General features: G+C 37.5%; 1 protein-coding gene across 7 annotated transcripts in view; it reads right to left on the minus strand.

The window, feature by feature from the left end:
- Window positions 1-14672, minus strand: part of LOC113025308 (zinc finger MIZ domain-containing protein 2-like) — a 40064-nt gene extending 25392 nt beyond the window's left edge. The window contains exons 1-3 of one of the 7 annotated variants that reach the window (XM_026172915.1): window positions 14564-14672; window positions 9600-9656; window positions 651-726 (exon numbers count right to left, since the gene is read on the minus strand). In XM_026172915.1, coding sequence (XP_026028700.1) covers window positions 651-726; window positions 9600-9656; window positions 14564-14640 — 210 coding nt within the window. In that variant the 5' untranslated portion in view covers window positions 14641-14672. The other 6 variants (XM_026172922.1, XM_026172918.1, XM_026172920.1 and 3 more) reach the window with 6 other exon arrangements.
- Window positions 14673-18696: the final 4024 nt, after the last annotated feature.

Raw genomic sequence — 18696 nt, forward strand, 5'->3', positions numbered from 1 at the left:
GACTTCACTCTCCCTCTGAACCTGTGTCTCAAAAAAAACATCTTCCCCATCAAGTGAGACGGCACTGATGAAACTGGAGATGACAATGTCCCTTTAAGGCATAAAGCCATAAAAGAAAGATTTTATATTGGGAATTTCACAATAAACCATACTTTCAAAATTCTGAAAAACATAACTATTTCTTTTATTGTACCAGGCGTAGTGTAGGTATCACAGACAACCAATCAGTTATAGACAAATCTGGTGTAAGACCTTTAAAAAGCTTACTGCAGGATTGCTCTCCAAAATCCAAAGAAAACTGATTTAGTCTATTTGAGCCTTGAAATGCTTGGGACGTTTGCTTGAAAATGAAAGTTATTTAAGTTATTCATATTTTAATTTTAGAAGATATGATGTGGAAAGAGTAGTTTTAAGAACACTTCAAACATACATAAAAATAATTTGAAAATTTTAATGAAATAACCAATTTGTATATTTAAATCATATTAAATAAGTGAACAACTAATGGGAAAAATTTCATTCCATTATAACTTGTAGTGGCTTGCCTAGTAATGCAAGACTCATTCTTGCTTGGCTTAGCAGGTGAAGGGTCACATGATTCACCTGAGGACACTGAGCTTATGGTCACACTTGTGTGAGTGTGTGGATACCTTTGTGGAGGCAAGGAGGGTTTCATGCACTTGAGGAGGTTCATCGGAGTACCCCCACCATCCTCCAGTGGCAGCCCTGAGACGCACAGAAAAAGACGAATACTCAAATCTCATTTGGTGCCGCAAACAGCAGCAATTTATCATCACTGTAGCCCGTACTCTGTGCACAAAGACAGTGCCGTCCCACTCTGAGCAACTCACTTTAATGTGTGTGTGTGTGTCACTGTGCACATCAAAATGTTAGCCTATCACTGACTGCTCTCTTGGCTCCGATACCTCGTCAAGGAGGGGGAGGGGTGCTGCGAGCTATATTTAGCCTGCTGATATCAAAAGAAATTTAAGAGAACAGAGAGGCACCGTCTTCTCTCAGAACACCAATGTACAATAGTCACTTACCGACACAAACGTTTAAAGCTTAAGCAGAATTTTTTCCTGTTTTATTTTTATTTGAAGACAGAGATCACTATCAATTTGATTATTTCTGAATCCAAAACACAAGTGAAGCTAGTTGATCATTTAGAAAAAATCATAAGGATGAAAAGATGAAATATTTGCCGTTTAAAATATTTCAATTAGACAATTTGATGCTTTTCATTATTAAAAAATAAAAAGCATTATTCAAAACAAAACAAAACATCAAATTTATTATCGCCTGGGTAAATAATTTGCTGTCACCCAAACATCTGAGTATGGTAACACATCTGAACACACCTTATGTGTGAACATAATTTTACAAATAATAAATACATAAATAAATTTACAGTCATTTTAAAGATTAATCTAAAAGAAATTTTAATGAAAAAAAACACGAGTTAACCATTAACTCCATCAGCCAATAGGGCCCATAGTTATAAAAGGGCACCAATACAAAAGGTACTTCTTTTGCTTCCTGTGTTCAAAGGAGTCCAAACCCTTACAAAATGAACTCAAGCCATTAAAAGAATGTGAAGAAACAACCACTTTAACTTTATGTCCAGAACATCTCTGTGTTGTGTTTAAGTGACATCAATTTAAGCCACCCGGACTCTAAGCTCATGTAACTGGGGGACAATAGGGAACAATGTATATTACTCTCCCAGTTGGTTGCTGGAGGTTTATGGTAGTGTGAAGTTGATTAAAAAGGCATATATAGCGCTGTTCTGAGTTCTGATTTCTTTGATCACTAGCAGGTTGCCGTGTCCTTCCTACTATTCGGTGCCATTTCAAAGTTGTAATATTGTAGAAAAATGCTAGTGTTTTGAATATACAGTCAATTGATATTTCAGTTCTCTAAAAGATTTTGTCACTGTCTTTACTTGTGCAAATTTATTTTAAGAGGGCCTTAATAAACAAGTATTATATATATATAAAAAAAAAAAAAAAAATTAAAAAAATTAAAAAAAAAAAAACACGATCCATTTTGAAGCATAGTGTATTTTCAATCCATGTCTTTTAGATTTAAAAGGAGCAGTTCACAGCTGAGTGTGAAGCAATGGGTATAACAATTAGCCCTTCCAAGTCTGAAGCCATGGTCTACTGGTTCAAGGACGAGGTGCTGCCCCAAGTGAAGGAGTTTAAGCATCTCATGGTCTTGCTGACAGACAGGTTGGGACTGTGGCTATAGTGATGCAGTACTGGTCTGCTATGGTAGAAAGAGAGTTCAGCGTAAAAGCAAAGCTACTGATTTACCAGTCAAACTATGGCCCAACCCTCACCTCTTGTCATGAGCTATGGGTAGTGACCCAAAGAGCAAGACTGCGTATCCAAGTGACAGAAATTAGGTTTTTATCAAGGGTGGCTTGCCTCTCCCTTAGCAATAGAGTGAAGAATGTATGACTTTCATCTCCTATAGACATGTCTGTCTGTAAAAGTAAAACTTTGAACTACCGTCTCAAGACCGCTTCAGAAAAACTGCAAGAAAGTGTGGCTCCTTAGAAGAACAATATAAAGAAATAAGACTTCGTGTGATGAAAAGCTAAAAGCCTAAAACAACTCAATTACTTTTATTATGTAGCTAAAGCAAAATTGACATAACAGCTAATTATCATCCATGCAAATATAAATGCAATTTATATTTGCCAATATATTATTATACAAGAAAAAGGTTAAAATTACCTGATATTGGTACATCTGTAAAAGACACCCTGTCATATGTGACAAAAAAAGCATCAAACCTCCATAAATTGAAATGTCACATTTCTGCAGCTCTACTGTGCAGACAAATGTGACGCTTGGACCATTTTAATCTACACACACAGCATGTCTTAATTACAGTGTTCAAAAAAGGTTACACCACATGAGAACATGCAAGAACAGATTAAACTTGTTCTTTGACTTGGTCAATATATTAACACCGCTGCTTTTTTATTTGTGCCTTTTCCTCCTTTAATGACAGATGCTTTTTTCCCAGCACATTCTTCCTCACTGCTCTGCCACTGCTCTCCTCCTGGGTTCTCCCACTCAAGATTTTCTTTATCTGACAGTTACCAACTGACATGCTAATTTTCCAACATCAGAGCCTTGAACATCCCCTCCCACTGTATCTTTTCTCTGGCTTTCTATTTGCACTTTGTAGATTTAGGTCAGACACTTCATATTTTGTATAAAAAGAAAGAAAGAGAGAGTTGAATCTTGGATCATGTAACCACCATACTTGAATTCTCATTCATCAAAAAGCACTTCCAGCACTTTACAACTTATTGTTGTCTCATTACAGCTGGATGGCAAAAACCACACAAAAATAAATATGAAACATCTATGATGTCTAACTTTATCACAGGTTTAATGTGAACACAACCAGCACAGACTACCTGTACAGAAATGACAAAATGATGTCTAGCAGCATTTCATTTCTCACCATATGTTCTTTGCTTCTCTGTTACTGTCAACACACTGCCAGCCAAAACACCAAAGCCACTCAATCAACTCACAACTGACCCTCTGCTCCTATACCTGCATTCCTGCTTTCCAGCTCCTGCTTTTAAGAACGTTTTAAGAAAATTTCAGATAGTTTTTTTTTTTAATTTTTAAGCATAAATGCCTAAAATTAATAAATTTAAGCTTGTCAAATGCAAATAATTGCTGCTTTTCTGAAAATGTGCAAGTTGGACTATTCAACAAAACACTATTAATCCATCACAAAAAATTAGAAACTGCAGCCCTATTTAACACTTCACTTCTCTCTCTCTCCCACACACACAACTGAAAAGAAAGTAAACCTCTGATGCAAATTCCAAAAAAAGCCACTTAACAATTTGACACACATTTGACTCCTAATTCACAGTATCTGAAAATCCAACTGTCTAGATCTTTTAGACAACTTGACCTCTGATCTTAACTTTGAGGTCAAGGTCTCTGGGACTTTGACCTTCAGATCAAGAACTGGAGACTTATGATACCTTTCAAAGCCAAAATTTTAAAAATGCAAAAAGCGCCACCCCTATACACTGATAAGAAAAAAATATATGTTCTGTTTTTGTTTTTTAAATCTCAGTGAGTGGTATCATAAAGCTTCTTGTCTGTCAATTAGTATGTGCAGCCATCCTTTACATTACAGCCATTCTGTGGCCGCAGTCCAATATTGTCAATGAAAACTGTGCTTATTTCAGTTTCGCTAGAAAACTTATGCTCTCCATGTTTGGTGGACATAGCTTCAGTGATTTAGCATTGTCACAGATAAGTTTCCTCTACCTTGGATAACATGTGTGATTCAAAGATGGAAAATGAAAAAGTTGTTCTTTAGCACATCAGCAAGAAAGGTTCTGACAAGAGGGAGATGGGATGGAAGCTCTGACTGTGTCTTGTTCTAACAAAACAGGTAAGTTGAGCAAGTGCAGACTCAGCCAGCACTTTTAGATTACCATCCATCCACTTTCGCTTATCCGTTTCAGGGTCGCGGGGGGCACTGGAGCCTACCCCAGCTGTCATAAGGCGAGAAGCGGGCTAGACCCTGGACAGGTCGCCAGTCTGTCGCAGGGCTAACACAGAGACAGGCAACCATTCGCACTCACATTCACTGCTCACAGTATCTGCCAATACAGAGCAGCAACCAAATACCAATGTTAAACTAATATGCTGCAATCCTCACTGTGGTGAAGAGTAGAAATGGGAATCGAGAACCGGTGGTTGTGGAAAACCAGTTTACAGTTCCTTGCCTATTGACCCCACTTATCAGTTCTTGCACTCTCACTACAATCAGCTGATTTTACTTTGTGTGTCAGTGGAGGAAAATAAAGAGACATATGGATATTTATTTTTATTGCACAAAAGGACGAGATAAATGGTAAAGTGGAAAATGGCATCCAGGACAAAAACAACCGCATTATGCTGCTAACACAACTTTGGTTCTTTGCAAGCATCTGTGAAGACAGCATGCTAACGCTAACAAAAAATAAAAGTGATTATATTTAGACTGTATGAGGTAAGCGCGCTTCTAGTAACTTCAGCTTCACATTTTCATTGCTGATCAAATAAAGCTGGTAAGATAAGATACCAGTTTTCGCTCTAGTTGCTAAGCTTTCCTCTTGAAATAACTTTCAGACACAAATAGTTGTGTTATCCTGTCAAATTAACACCATAAATTATAATGTTACAGACGGACACGACTGATGTTTGCTGGGTAGCTCCAAAATTAAAATTAGCTTTTTATTATTAGCCATAGCCACTACTCACTAGCTTAAGTTAACCTTCAGCTGCAACCCTCAGAATTATCAGAGTGTAGGCCCAGAACTTGGAGTACACTAGCTTTTGAGCCCCTGAAACTACATTTGTGGCGATCTAGTAACTACTAATAGTTAAGCAGCTAACATCAGTGTGTACACTGGCCAGGTTAACCTTTATGAAAATGTTTAATGTGACAATATTGTTTAGAAGGAAACTTTACTGACCTTTCCAAATTCCTCCTACTGTTGTTTATTGTTAACTACTTTAACTGCTAGTAAAGCAGGCTGTGTGTGTGTGTCTGCCTGTCTGCAGCAATCCTAGATGAAGTTGTGGGCCAACTTTAACAAGAAATAATGCCTCTTGTCTGTTTGTGTCTTTAGTATTAAAACAAATGCAGTTCCAAAACAAGCTAAAAGCTCATTATTCCCCTCATATATACCAACTGATGAAACAATTGATAAATTTAACTAACAAGCAACTTTGAAAACAAAAAGTTGTCACTTCCAAGGGGAAAAAAAGGTCGAATCTTTGGTGTCAGCTTCCCAAATATCACCTACATCACATGTGACAACAACCTGAAAACATTTTGGACAGAAGTGTAGAGAAAAGCTCAAAGCTTTTTTTTCTTAAACCTTAAGCCTGTTGACTGGTATCAGAATAACAGAAAATAATATGGCATTTACCAGTGTGAGTGGTCTATAGTAATTTGAAAAAAAAATCTAAAAGAAAAATTTTTATTTCCACTGAACAATAAGGAAAACAAAAGCTGTTTTTAAACATTAATACTAGAGAAAAATTTCACAATCAGTGCACCCCTAATGAAAACAATAAGTTGCAGTCATAGTCCAGAGTACAAAGTGCAACTCAATCCTAAACAAACTTCACTCATGTTTTCTGTTTGTTTGGTTTTTTCTATCCTATATTATACTGTACTAGACTAGTTATTCCACTAGCCCCTTTTCCGTTAGCACACATACCTTAGGCATAAATACAATCCTAGACACAAGTAAAAAAAAAAAAGTGTTGAATTACATTCACTAAGTCACCAACTAGAATGTATGCCCAACTTCATCTTAAAAACTAAATAAATCAGGAAAAAGCAGCTAAAAGTCTTCACCATAAATATTCATTTGAGCCTTTTCTGAACGTATAACGGGGTTAACAAAGGTAAGAATCTGTCTTTTCATGTCAACGCTGACCCAAAATAACAGTCTGTCTTCATGCCAGAACAACATGTTATTGTACCCCTCACACAATCCAGGAAGTCATGGCCAAGGAAAAACAAAACAAAAAACAGGGCACTGGCTACCTCAGCTCAGAAATATAAATCGCAACGCAACAACAACGACCACCTATGCCTATAAATGTCCCGAAACACCCAGTTAACGAAATGGACTGCAAATTAATGGTGACATACATTTAGACATGATAAGGTGAATAAAAGGTGATAATCAGAGCCGTGTACAACATGCAAATCAACACTAGCACTCAACTCAAGAGTATCGCAGTACAAACAAAACATGCGGCTGTAATGTACGTGCAGCAGAACGGGAGGAAAAATCAGCAGCATAGATTGTGTGGAGGAGTTCAACCTCTGCGCGAGTGTGTAAGCGTCACTTTAAAAAAACAAAACAAGATGAGAATAGCAGATGTTTTGTTTCACCGACCTGCCTGGACTGATGATCAAACTCGGGTTGTTTTGATTCCGAATGGCGATTTAAAAGCAAGGAAACGGTGGGGGGAAACAATGCAATAGTCCCGTATTGGTTAGCTGCAACGTGCTGTTGTGACCCTAGCAGCAAGTCCGTGTATCGCTGTCTTGTGAATGCCAGCAGAGAAGTGGAAACAGAGCTGTGGAGGGATGTGAACACGCCGCCGGTTGGCACCGTTAGCTAAATGGAGGATGCTTAGCTCGCGTTGATAAGTTTGTGTAACACTCTATTTTCCTACCCTAAACTAATTAAGTAATTAGTTTAACTAACTAAGTAATTATTCACGCGATAATAAAAGCGCCTTACTAATTTCCTGGAACCGGTATTCCTGATAATAAGTGCCCGCAGAACTCACCCCGTATCTGCTCCAGCTGCCAGACAACGAAGCCGCTTGATTGTAGGTAGTTACGTTAGCTAAACAACGTTAGCTTAGCTACTAGTGTCGCAGTCGTGTCATTAAGACAAAGCTGCTTGATGGCCGTATTATCGAGCAGAGGCTAGTTGGGCGATTTATAATGCATTTTTGCAATTATCATTGCACACACACACAAAGGTAAACTAATGTGTTTATATATTAACACAGCTATTCTCGTGTGTGTCAATACACACGATGACTCCAGCTGAGTCAATTACAATAGGTTTTTGCAGTGTGCTTTGGCAGGCAGAGAATGGCTGCTCTGTATACCTTGCTCATTGCTCAGTGACCCTCTAATATATTCATGAGATCACAGAGTCATTGTCTCCCACAGAGAAAGGCATTTTCACGTCCCTCCTCCTACAAGTCTGGCGGCTGAGTGACTGCAGACCAGAGCAGCAGGTCATTACACACGAAAAGGAGCGATGTTGCCTGTGTGTGTTGTGGCGAGAGGGAGGGAGTTGGGGGGGGCATCATCGACCATGACGTCACCTGCTAATGATCATTTATGTTTGATTCATGCACCATGCAACGTGTGCTTTTCACTCATTCCCATCATACATGCACCTGCAATGCACATGTTTGACAGTATTGGCTCCTAGGCAGCATGCACACACACACACACACACACACACACTAAGAAAAGGTGCGTATATCACTTGATGCCTGGCAGTATTTTAGCAGCAGGGCCAGTGAGTGTTTTGGAGTCATTAGAGGTGTCTGCAGTGTCTTGCCAGAGGGCTAGTGCAGTGTGGAGAATAAAAAGTCCAGCTTGCCTGTATTTTTCCAGACCTCTGTTGCCCTGGAAACAGGTTCCCCAGATTTCCCATTTCTTCATTTTTCTCTACACTATCCATATTACCCCCCCCCACCACCACCTCCACCTTTCATGCTGCAGCTGCCTTGCTGCTTCCTCCCCCCACAACCTGCCGCATAGTACAATCACATACAATTCCAGTGTACTGCAGTCACTTCACAATGTCAAAGAACACCTCCTTTTCCTACACACATTCCTTTGCCTACACAAACAAATCTGACAATGTATACGGCTGAAGGATTAAGCCCATTTTGAATGTGAGGCAGAAGAGCCATCCTTGCTGCAACAATCTGTGCTCGGGGAGGAATGAAAAAAGCTTGTTGATGGGGAGGATGAGGAGACAGAGGGTAAAGCAGTGCTATACTCTGCCTTTGGTAAAAACACGTACTTCTGCTTCTCTAAAACCATTCCTCTTATCAAATTAATTATCCTCATGGGAGCATTCTGTAGCGTTAACACAAATGGTTATCCATACTGTATACACCTATTTCATAACTGTAGGTATCATTTGGAACATTTATGCCTCTAAGTGCCAAATAGAGGAAGCATTCTGGATGTGTTGCCAGTGGTTGCAGTCACAGGAGAAATGCTCTATGTCCTCATATTCAGGCCTTTTTAAGTCATCCTTGTGTTTCTGTGCTGTTGTGTGTGCATTCCTTTGTAGTGACTTGTCATTGGCAGCAGGCAGAACATTCCAGGGAAATGGTTGACCCAGAATAACACACAGGCGCAGAATGGCTGAAGCAGCGAGGTCCTCCTCCCCTTTACTGGCCGAGCTTGCAGAAACTCCTATTTCCTAACAGACACATGATTTTTCTCACGTGGGCAAAACATATCCATGCATACTGTGTAGATACAGCTGGCAACAAAACACACATGATTGCTACAAGAACAAAAAAGTTACTACACAAAATTAAATTTTTTGCTATACATACAAGAGATTAAGTTCCACCCAGTGTCATCAAGATGATCCGTTCTGCCTCTAAATCAATAAAATGGATAAAGGTGGACCCAAAAAGTTTACTATACATTAGACTTTGCCGTCACTATCTGATTAATTATAGATACAAGTGAAGTTTGCAACACTTTGCAACATTGTCTATTGCATGGACCTTAAAAGGAACCAATTATGTTTTTACTTATTCTCTATCATAGAAAAATTATACAATATGATAATCAAATAATGAGTTCATTATATGAACATGTAATATCTGTGAGCCAAAGCTTGGGCTCAGACTGTTCTTAATGTTCAGTTTCAAGCAGTGAGATCTGTGTGACATCACGGAGAGAAGATATCGCCAATATGGTCATCTCAAGCACCCAGCTCTTGCAGTTAGCACAGAAGCCCCGCCCACCCAGCCTACCTGGTGTTCAAGAGGCTCACGCTGTTTATGAGGGCCAGCCAGTCAGAAGAAAGTTGCCTTAAAAAGGAAAAGAAGGGAGATAAAATGTCTTGCTTTAGACAGCAGAAGATGTATGAGGATTATTTTAACTGAATAAAAGTGTCCAAGAATAAAAAATGTGGTACTCATGATTAGCATAATCTTTATAGGTCTCCATTTACCGTTAATTTTGTACTTACTATGGAAGGGCGAGTGAGTAGACAGGCATTTATATAACGTTTTCTAGTCTTATGGACAACTCAAAGCGCATTAAAATACTACAGTCACATTTACCCATAAAATAATATTCTATTCTGTATATTCTACACAATTTAAACGCTTAATGTTTCCATTTAACATAACATACATGAATTTGGACTACAGGTGAAAGATTACCTGAAGGGAACCTACATACTTGTTGTAACCAAGAACTTTCCTGCTGTGAAGCGTCAGCACTAATCACCACCCTAAACTGGTACCCTAGACTGGTACACTTGCTGTTCCAACCGAGCATTCAAAATGCTTTTACTAAAAGCCACATTCTCTACGCATTTACACACACACAAATCATGCAGAGCTATTTTCCAACAATCACACACTTACTCACTCTCCAACTAATAGGCAACCAACTTTACTTTCAGAGCCACAGTCAATTAAACTATGGAAAATTACGGTTTTTGGCATTCATAAGCTGGAAGGAAATCTTTGGAAAATGGCACTTGGTTCCCTTGATCTATGACCTCAGTAATCACTTTCCTGTGGAGTTTATGGTCTCAGTCACTAGGTTAAAGTCTTATTAGATAACAGGTCAGTGATGATTGATGTAAAGTGCAGATGACTGCCTATCCCTGAGTGTGATTCTGCCAGAGGCCTCTTCCACCAGTAGGGGAGTTCTTCTCCACCATCTTAATAATGCTAATACTACTACTACTAATAATAATAATAATTTGCAGCTAAACATCAGAAAAACAAAACAGCTATGATGGACTCCAACTGCTTTTACCTTTTAAAGAGACATTGCATTTCCACTGACTATTCGCTTTTTGGAATGGGCAGCACAGTGAGTAGAAAATGAGCAGCTGTGTTCATAATAGACAATGTTGATTTCTTTGCTCTGCAAAAGCTCCCGTGCACTCATTCCTCAATGAGTCAATGAATCATTCAGCATATCATATGTAAAACAACTGTTTCAAATACACAGCACAGTTTTTTAAGCATTATTAAAGCAACCCAAACATAATTAAGATTTTTTGCAGCTCAGGTTAAGAACTCTGAGTATGGAGTATTTCCATATCATATTACCTTATTTTTGTATTCCATTATAATGCAGAAGAACTTAAATAACACATTGCATTTAAAATGACTTCTACAGCTGATGAATTATTTTCCTAATCCAGGCCTCTTCATTAATGATTTACACCATTTGTGTATGAATAGAGAGTCACTCAGATATTATGGGTGATCAGATAGTGCAATGTAGTATTTTTACACCTCTTTCATGGCTTCAAAGTTGCTTTGCATGAACTCCAATCATCATTTTGTCCTCTAACCCCTATACTTCATGTTTTTACGTGACTATCTGGCACCAAACTTCAGATGACTTCAAATCTTGGTAGAATCTGCTGATGTTGTCCACCAAAAGTTTCTTTCAGGTGCACTGATCTTAACATCTGGAGCAGCTGAACTCAAGTTGTACTATAACAGCCATAAATTTAAATACCTGGACAAGCTGCAGCATTCAGTGGGGGGAAAGCAAGTGCTGCATATTTCTATGTTTATATGTCTATTTGAGAATTTGCATTTTTTCCTTGCATCAGATCAGAAATCAGTTTTGCTGTGTTTATTCCATAGCTTTAGTTGATTAATCTAATTAATCACATTATTTTTTTGTTATTGTTGTTATATAACAGACAGAGACACTAAATCTCCAACACTCCTTCATCACCACATTGACAAAGCATTAAAAACATTATTCTGTAAAAAACTTTCTTGAATCCCCTCTTTTTTTTTGAGAATCTATACTGCATATAAAGCTGGTTCAATTTCTCATCTAGGCATACATACAATAATTAGAGTCATGTGAAAGAACTTGCAAAAAACAACAACAACAGCAGCAGCAACAACAACAGCAGCAACAACAACAACAACAACAACAACAACAACAATATAGTAGGTTTTTTTTTTGTTATTATTAGTAGTAGTGGTAGTAGTAGAAATAGTCGCTATTATTAATCACTCAAGGTGGTGATTTTGTGGAAATCTGAACTTAAACTGTCATAACAGTCTCACTACTGCCATCTTGTGTCTCAGAATTGAACTTCATCAAATGTGGTGCATTGTTTTATTGTTTTTCCCCATTCTGGAGGTCCCTGTGTGGGGACCAGGCCGAAGAAATCGGTTCAACAACACACACACACACACACACACACATATATGTTGCACTGCTGCTCAACCCACAAATGCATTTTCTACACAAATGTGGCATCATTTCAAGGTAAACAAACAGGCTTTTCAACACTATAAGATTTGTTGCCAACAAAGATTTATACATGCAGAGGAGGAGATGAAGCAGACAAACCGATGACTTCATGATGTAAAGTCAGAAAGTCAACCTAACATCCTATCACATGGTCATATATAATATATGTTAATTGGACACTGTAATCTCCTAAACAAGTAACATATTTACATGCTTAATATCAGAATCAGAATCAGAATCAGAATACTTTATTGATCCCTGGGGGAATGCTGTTATGATCAAAAATCAATGTCTGTTGTTTTTATGTTTGGCTTCTTACATCAGAGTGTGTTTTCTCTTTCTCGTCCCTCCAAGGTGTGTAAGTGTGTGTTGCTTTTAGACTGCTGAGTGGCTAGTTCAAATGGATTCTTGCATCTGGAATGCATGATTGTATCCACCATATATATATTTCTATTTTTTCTATTTTTCAAAGAAACCTGTAAGTGACTTAAAGTCAAGTTCACTCATAAAACCTGTCCATCATAATAACGTTACAGGCTATGCAAGGCAATACATGCCAACCCTCCCGTTTTTTCTCGGACAATCCCGAATTTCAGTGTCCCTCTTATTAGTCTTTCTAGGCGAGAACGTAGCTGTGCAAACTTCAAATACCTGAACCGGGGAGAACAGCAAACTCCCGGCAGGCTTTGGCCCACATCAGTCTAAAATTGTATGTAACCATGAATAACGTGTTGCCATGTCCACCAGGAGAGACTGGACAGTATAGATGTAAAACAAATATGCCAGCAGTTTATCTCAGTTAATGAGAGGAGAAGGCATGTGTTTGGCTCCTTCACATAGTGGACATTGAGTTGTTGTGTGGGACACCAGTAGTCCATGTCTGTTGCTGTAACAGTAGTTCATGTTTAGAGTAAAACATCCCAGATCACTGACTTGATAGGGGCAATAGTGTGCCTAAAAGGTTGCATAATTTTGCTAAGAGATCTGTTACTTTGTGGTAATCTTAGATGAGTAGTTTTATGGACAAAAACCACCAGGTCATTCAGTGTTCCCTTAGTGCTAATGTATAAGAGATGTTAGTGTAGTATAACTGAAGTAATGTTGTTAAGTCCTTAAGGTCATATTCTTTTATTTTCATGACTGTTGTCATGAAATCAATATCCTTGGTATCCTTATTTTCCTATTATATTGTTTTATGTGCTTTAATAATGAAGGCTTGTAGAGCAAGGCCACTTTTGACTCACAAAGTGATCACCCAGACTAAAAAACAGGAAGTTTTAGTGCACAGGCATATTAATAGATAAAGACACAGAAAGGAGGAACTTTTCATATAAGCAATGTTTGAAACTGTGTGTGACGTCTGAAGTACAGAAATAATACCACATAAGACACATGTTGAGCTAAAAATTTTAGAGCTCTTGCAACTGGCGTTTGAGTTGTGCAGGGGTCTCTCTCTTCCAGAAGATGATTGAATAAAAAGAAATATAAATGTTTTAACACACTATGAGTCGGTTTTCTCTGTTCTATCATGGGGACAAAAGAATCGGGAAACTTAACATTATATAATTCACATATAAAACTATGAATTGTCATTTTAAATGGTTTAAAAGCATGTAGAATAGCATATGTAGGCAAGTATATTTCTCCATTTTTTTTTGTTTTATCAAGAAGCAAAGACGAAAAGGAAAAAAAAGGAAACAGGGCAGCGTTCAGTGGTTGAATCATCCGTCCCCACCAATGCCAAAACCAAATCTACACCCTTGCTTGCAGTTGTCACATATGGAAATCAAATGTGTGATAAGCTGCAGGATTCAAACACAAGTGTAACTTATAAACACATGTTCATACTTTTATTCCACAATCAGAGAAAAAGAAAAAGAGAGAGAGTGCAGGACAGACAGACAGGTGACAGTCTCAGGTGTACACACTGCTACAAAACAGCACAAGAGAAGGAGGATTTAGTGTTTGTGTTATTACAAGTGCTAAACAAGAAGAGTTCCCAGATGGTACAGTGGACACATGTGTGACTCCTGTGATTAAAGCATCTTTCTTTCAGCTTAACGAGTGAACCGTCAGCTCGTTCAAACACACGTTAAAGTCAGTTTGGCTCGACACCACTGAACAGAGGCAGCAATATAACATAGCTAACATTAACAGTGCAGTGAATCCTGCTTGTGCAGTGATATTCAGGACTGCAAACCGAGCAGCATCACTGACTTTCAGCTTGTTGTGTTTGTGGATATATGACTGACTTTAATTATCCACAAAATCATCAGATTCTCTGTAAGATTAAGGTCAACTATCGAACGGCGTATAAAGTAAAGGCTTTAAAACAAAGTAAATGCTGAAAGTACAAACATCGCTAATGTCACATAACTTTGCCGGCATGTGGCCAACAGTAATGTTTTAATGTTCTTCATTATTAAACATTTGCACATAAATAAGTGACATAATATTCAGAACTTACTTTTGAAAGTTTACTCTTTGGCCGCCCCGCTTCCACTTCTTTGAAGTGTCTCCCAGTCCCAGTGCACTTGTTAGCATGTTTTGGTTCGTGCAACTGGTCCGTCCGGTTATTCTCGTCCTCATAGTACGCACCGTACATAGTAGTGCGCGTACTTCAAGCGTGCAGTCTCTTAATTGGGACACAGCCAGAGCCTGTTTCTCTGAAATGGGAAAATCAAGAGATATCAACCAAAACACCTGGGAAAGAATTGTGGAGCTCCATAAGTGTGGCTCAGTTTTGAATACAATTTGGTGCCATTTACAATTAAGAAATACAGACAATTTCTCTCTTTACTCTTAAAGTTAACAAATACGTTTTTTATATTTATCAATCTAAAAAAAATAAACATTTAGTCTGATTTGATGTTACAATTAAAAAAGTGTTTTTATTTGAAGAGTATGTAAATATCTGGTTTCAACTGTATATTTGATGATTGTCAGCACAAAAAGGGAGAGAAAGGAACAGAGAGTGAGAGAGAGGAGAATGAGGACAGAACAGAGATGGAACAAGAGCAGGTGAGACAGACCTCTTAGGCTACGTCCACACGTACCCGGGTATTTTTGAAAACGGAGATCTTTCGTTTTAAAAAATAATCCCGTCCACACATAAAGGCAGAAATGAAGGAAAACGCTGCTAGGAACATGCCAAAGCAGGAGATGGCGCTAGATTCCTAACCGTGTAGAAATGTTGGCCAATCAGAAAGTCTAGAAGCCTCGGTGGCAAAAAGTAAACAAAGCTGGGGCATAGAAGCAGAACCCAGTCGTATGTGTGGAGGGACAGTAACTGTGTGTGTATATGTAAGCATTTAAACACTGCAGAGGCTACAATTAACAGTAACAGTATTGTAGAAATTCATTTCACCGAAACAATAACGTGGCGCACACTGTGACGTCAAAAAAGGCGCACATCTTTGACGCTGCGTTTTCTGCATTTTTCTCGTCCACACGTAAATGCAAAAACTGAGTTTTAGAAAATATCCACACTGGCCGGAGTTTTTAAAAATCTCCGTTTTCAGTGACCAAAAACACCGTTTACCTGTGGACGAAAGGTGCAAACGCATAGAAAAATCTGCGTTTTCAAAAATACCCGGGTACGTGTGGACATAGCCTTAGTCAAATGATTGTTTACCAAAAGTATCACCGTATCATAGGTACTCATGTATCTCGTACCTAGTGTTTCTTTTTAGGTTTGTTATTTTTCAAATTCTATATTTATTAAGTTATGCAGGCTTGTTTGCACAACAAGGCTAAATAATTATATAAACTTTTCTCAATCTAAATAGTGTACTTTGGTAGAATTAAAAAATAAGTGTAGTGCAGGTCTATGATGATTTTTAGTTCTATTATCATCTAGTTCTGATTCTTGTTCTGTCTTGGTTAAGTCCTCAGTAGTCCTGATTTTGAACTGTTGTAGTCCTATTTTAATTCCGGATCAGTCCTGGGTCTGGTTGAATTGGGGTTTAGTCCCTGTGTCTTGATACAGCCCTGATTTTGTTCTGCCTTGCTGCTTAATTAAAAAACTAGTTTAAGGTGTCCTGCATATGTGATATATTTTTTTCCTATATGAAGTCATTCTTTTTTGAACAAAACTCAAAACAGAGCCTATTAATCTTTCAGTCATTTCTAACCCCCCCCCCAAAAAAAAAAAAAAAAAATCCCACATACTACCCTTTAGGGCTAAGCCCTGGGTGTTTCAAATGTCTGGCTCCGCCTCTGTACTGAACACAAACTAAATTTTTTGGACTGGCACAAATAATTTGTGTGCCTTCTTATTTGATGCAGCACACCTGATTGTTCTGTAAATAGATTTTGGTTATATAAAAAACGCCTGAGGCCTTGGCTGCATTTTTAGGTAAATAGTACCATATAACTTTGTTGTTTGCAAAACTTGTGCATAATTTTTTAGAAATGTACAATTTGTATTTGCATTTCAAGTTATGAAAATCATTTGTTAAACATGTTTGTGGGTTTTACAGTAAAAAATACAACTTTTTTGTACTCTGATTTTGAATTTTTTGTCTGAATTTAGATCAACTGTGCTAATATAGTATACCAAAATGAAAAAATAACTCAAATTTCAGATATTTGAGGTTGTGCTGAAAATAATGATACCAAACAAGGCAAGAAAAACATATTTTAAAGGTGAAATATAGAGGTAAAATCAAAAGTAGTCAAAAGCGGCCAATTATACCCTGGACCCCAGAGGGTTAATAATAAATAAATAAATTACAATTAAAAACGTCTTGTTCTATGACTACAATTATTTTTAGTTTAATGTTGAGTAACACATAATTAATCAGAGAATTAAAGAAATATGAACACTTAATAGTAACACTGACCATAAATCATGAATGAGGTTTAATGGAATATTAACACAGATGTACAAAAGCCCATTTACAGCAACAATGTCTCCTGTCTTCCAGTGGTACATTTTGTTATCTACTGTAAGTTTATCATGTTAAATCCCAACTTATCAGTCAAAAGTTTTTTCCAAAGATATCAGCACAGACCAAAACTACTTTGCTGATTAAGAAAATAATACATTGGACTCATTACTGTGTGGATCATCCCATTTTCTCTTTTCACACTGATTAAACCAAGTTGGCACGTTTCCATAAACAATGTGAACATTTGGGTGTAGCACTGCCTTCAACTTTTTATCAGCTTCATTTATGAAAGAATTTTCATGTCTAAACATAATTTTTTTTCCTGATATAAAATTTTAAAAATCCCTTACTTCCACCCATTTTAAGACGTTGTGACAACAAATTCAACAGATGCCAAATGAAATTATTATTTTTAAATTACAATTTCTTTTACGTTTGTTATTGTATTTCCTGTCGTTCAAAGGGCTAAGCAACATTGAACGACTTCAGAAGCTGTCTTTTTTTTTATGTTTGTCTTCAGAGTTTAGGAGCTGTGTCTCCATTTCACTAAGGCCTACAATTCTTCAAATAAACTACATTAATTAAATGTACCATTACAATGGAAGACTGCTGAGAACTGACTAAACATTTAACACACTGAGCATAAGGCAACCCATTTCCAAGTTTTTTTAGTTGAGACCTAAACTGTCGTGCTGATTAAGGAAACAAGACATTTTTTTGCCACATTATCATGTCATGATCATCCTATTTTCTTTTTCTGCTGTGAATAAACCACCCAGATCTTTAAAGCCTTCTGCACTTTCACATATAATATTTCTCCAATTCTTTTTGGAACTAATTTCATCTTCATCTTCAAAACAACTAACCACACAGCTGGAGCTTCAGAGCCCAAACTAACCAAATGTAACTTTTCTTCAATCAGCGCAACAATTTTGAGCTCTTAGTTTGTTTTGTCTGCTCACAGTTTGCTGTCTGCTTCTTCTACTTGGTCCACGATTATCTCTGCACCATCTTTCTCCTGTTGTATTTCTTCTCATGCTGCACCTTCATGTGTCCTGTGCTGAGATGTATTTTTTCTCATTGAAATCATCTGGGTAACAAATTAAGCCTTCATACTTATCATGCTGCAGGAGTGGGCTCATTAATGTGTTAGCTATTATCTCCATCTCATCCAAAGCTTACATAACACGGGCATTTTCTTCATTTTTTCTTGTTCATTTTAATTGACTTTCTTTACATGCACAAATCAAAAATGTTGTCAGGTCAATCAAATCTGGCTTGTTTAGAGCAATATTTGTCACCATGCTTAGTTACTCAACTGAGACTATATATGGACGTCTGCAACCTCGGTTTCTATCGCTCATTCTTACAGGTCATTTGGGATTATTTGAATTTTATTTACTTCACATATTACAGACATTGACTTTGTTTTTTAAATACATTCATTTTTTCAGTGAGGTGTCCATTTCTGTCTTTCCCCTTCAGCCAGGGGTGTGACATGAATGGTGGATGATGCATGTGATGACAGTCACACATAATTAAGGGTAAACGCTGAACTTAATCACCTGAAATCATCATAAAACTTAGACTGAGAGGCAACAAAGACATTTATTATTTGTATAGTAGTTTAAAAATATGAACAGCTCCCTCATTTAATGTAATTAAAGGATGAAAGAGAGAGGGATTAGTTAATCCATAATGTTAACAG

Source organism: Astatotilapia calliptera, chromosome 7 (genome assembly GCF_900246225.1).
Source record: "Astatotilapia calliptera chromosome 7, fAstCal1.2, whole genome shotgun sequence".
NCBI classification, from domain to species: domain Eukaryota; kingdom Metazoa; phylum Chordata; class Actinopteri; order Cichliformes; family Cichlidae; genus Astatotilapia; species Astatotilapia calliptera.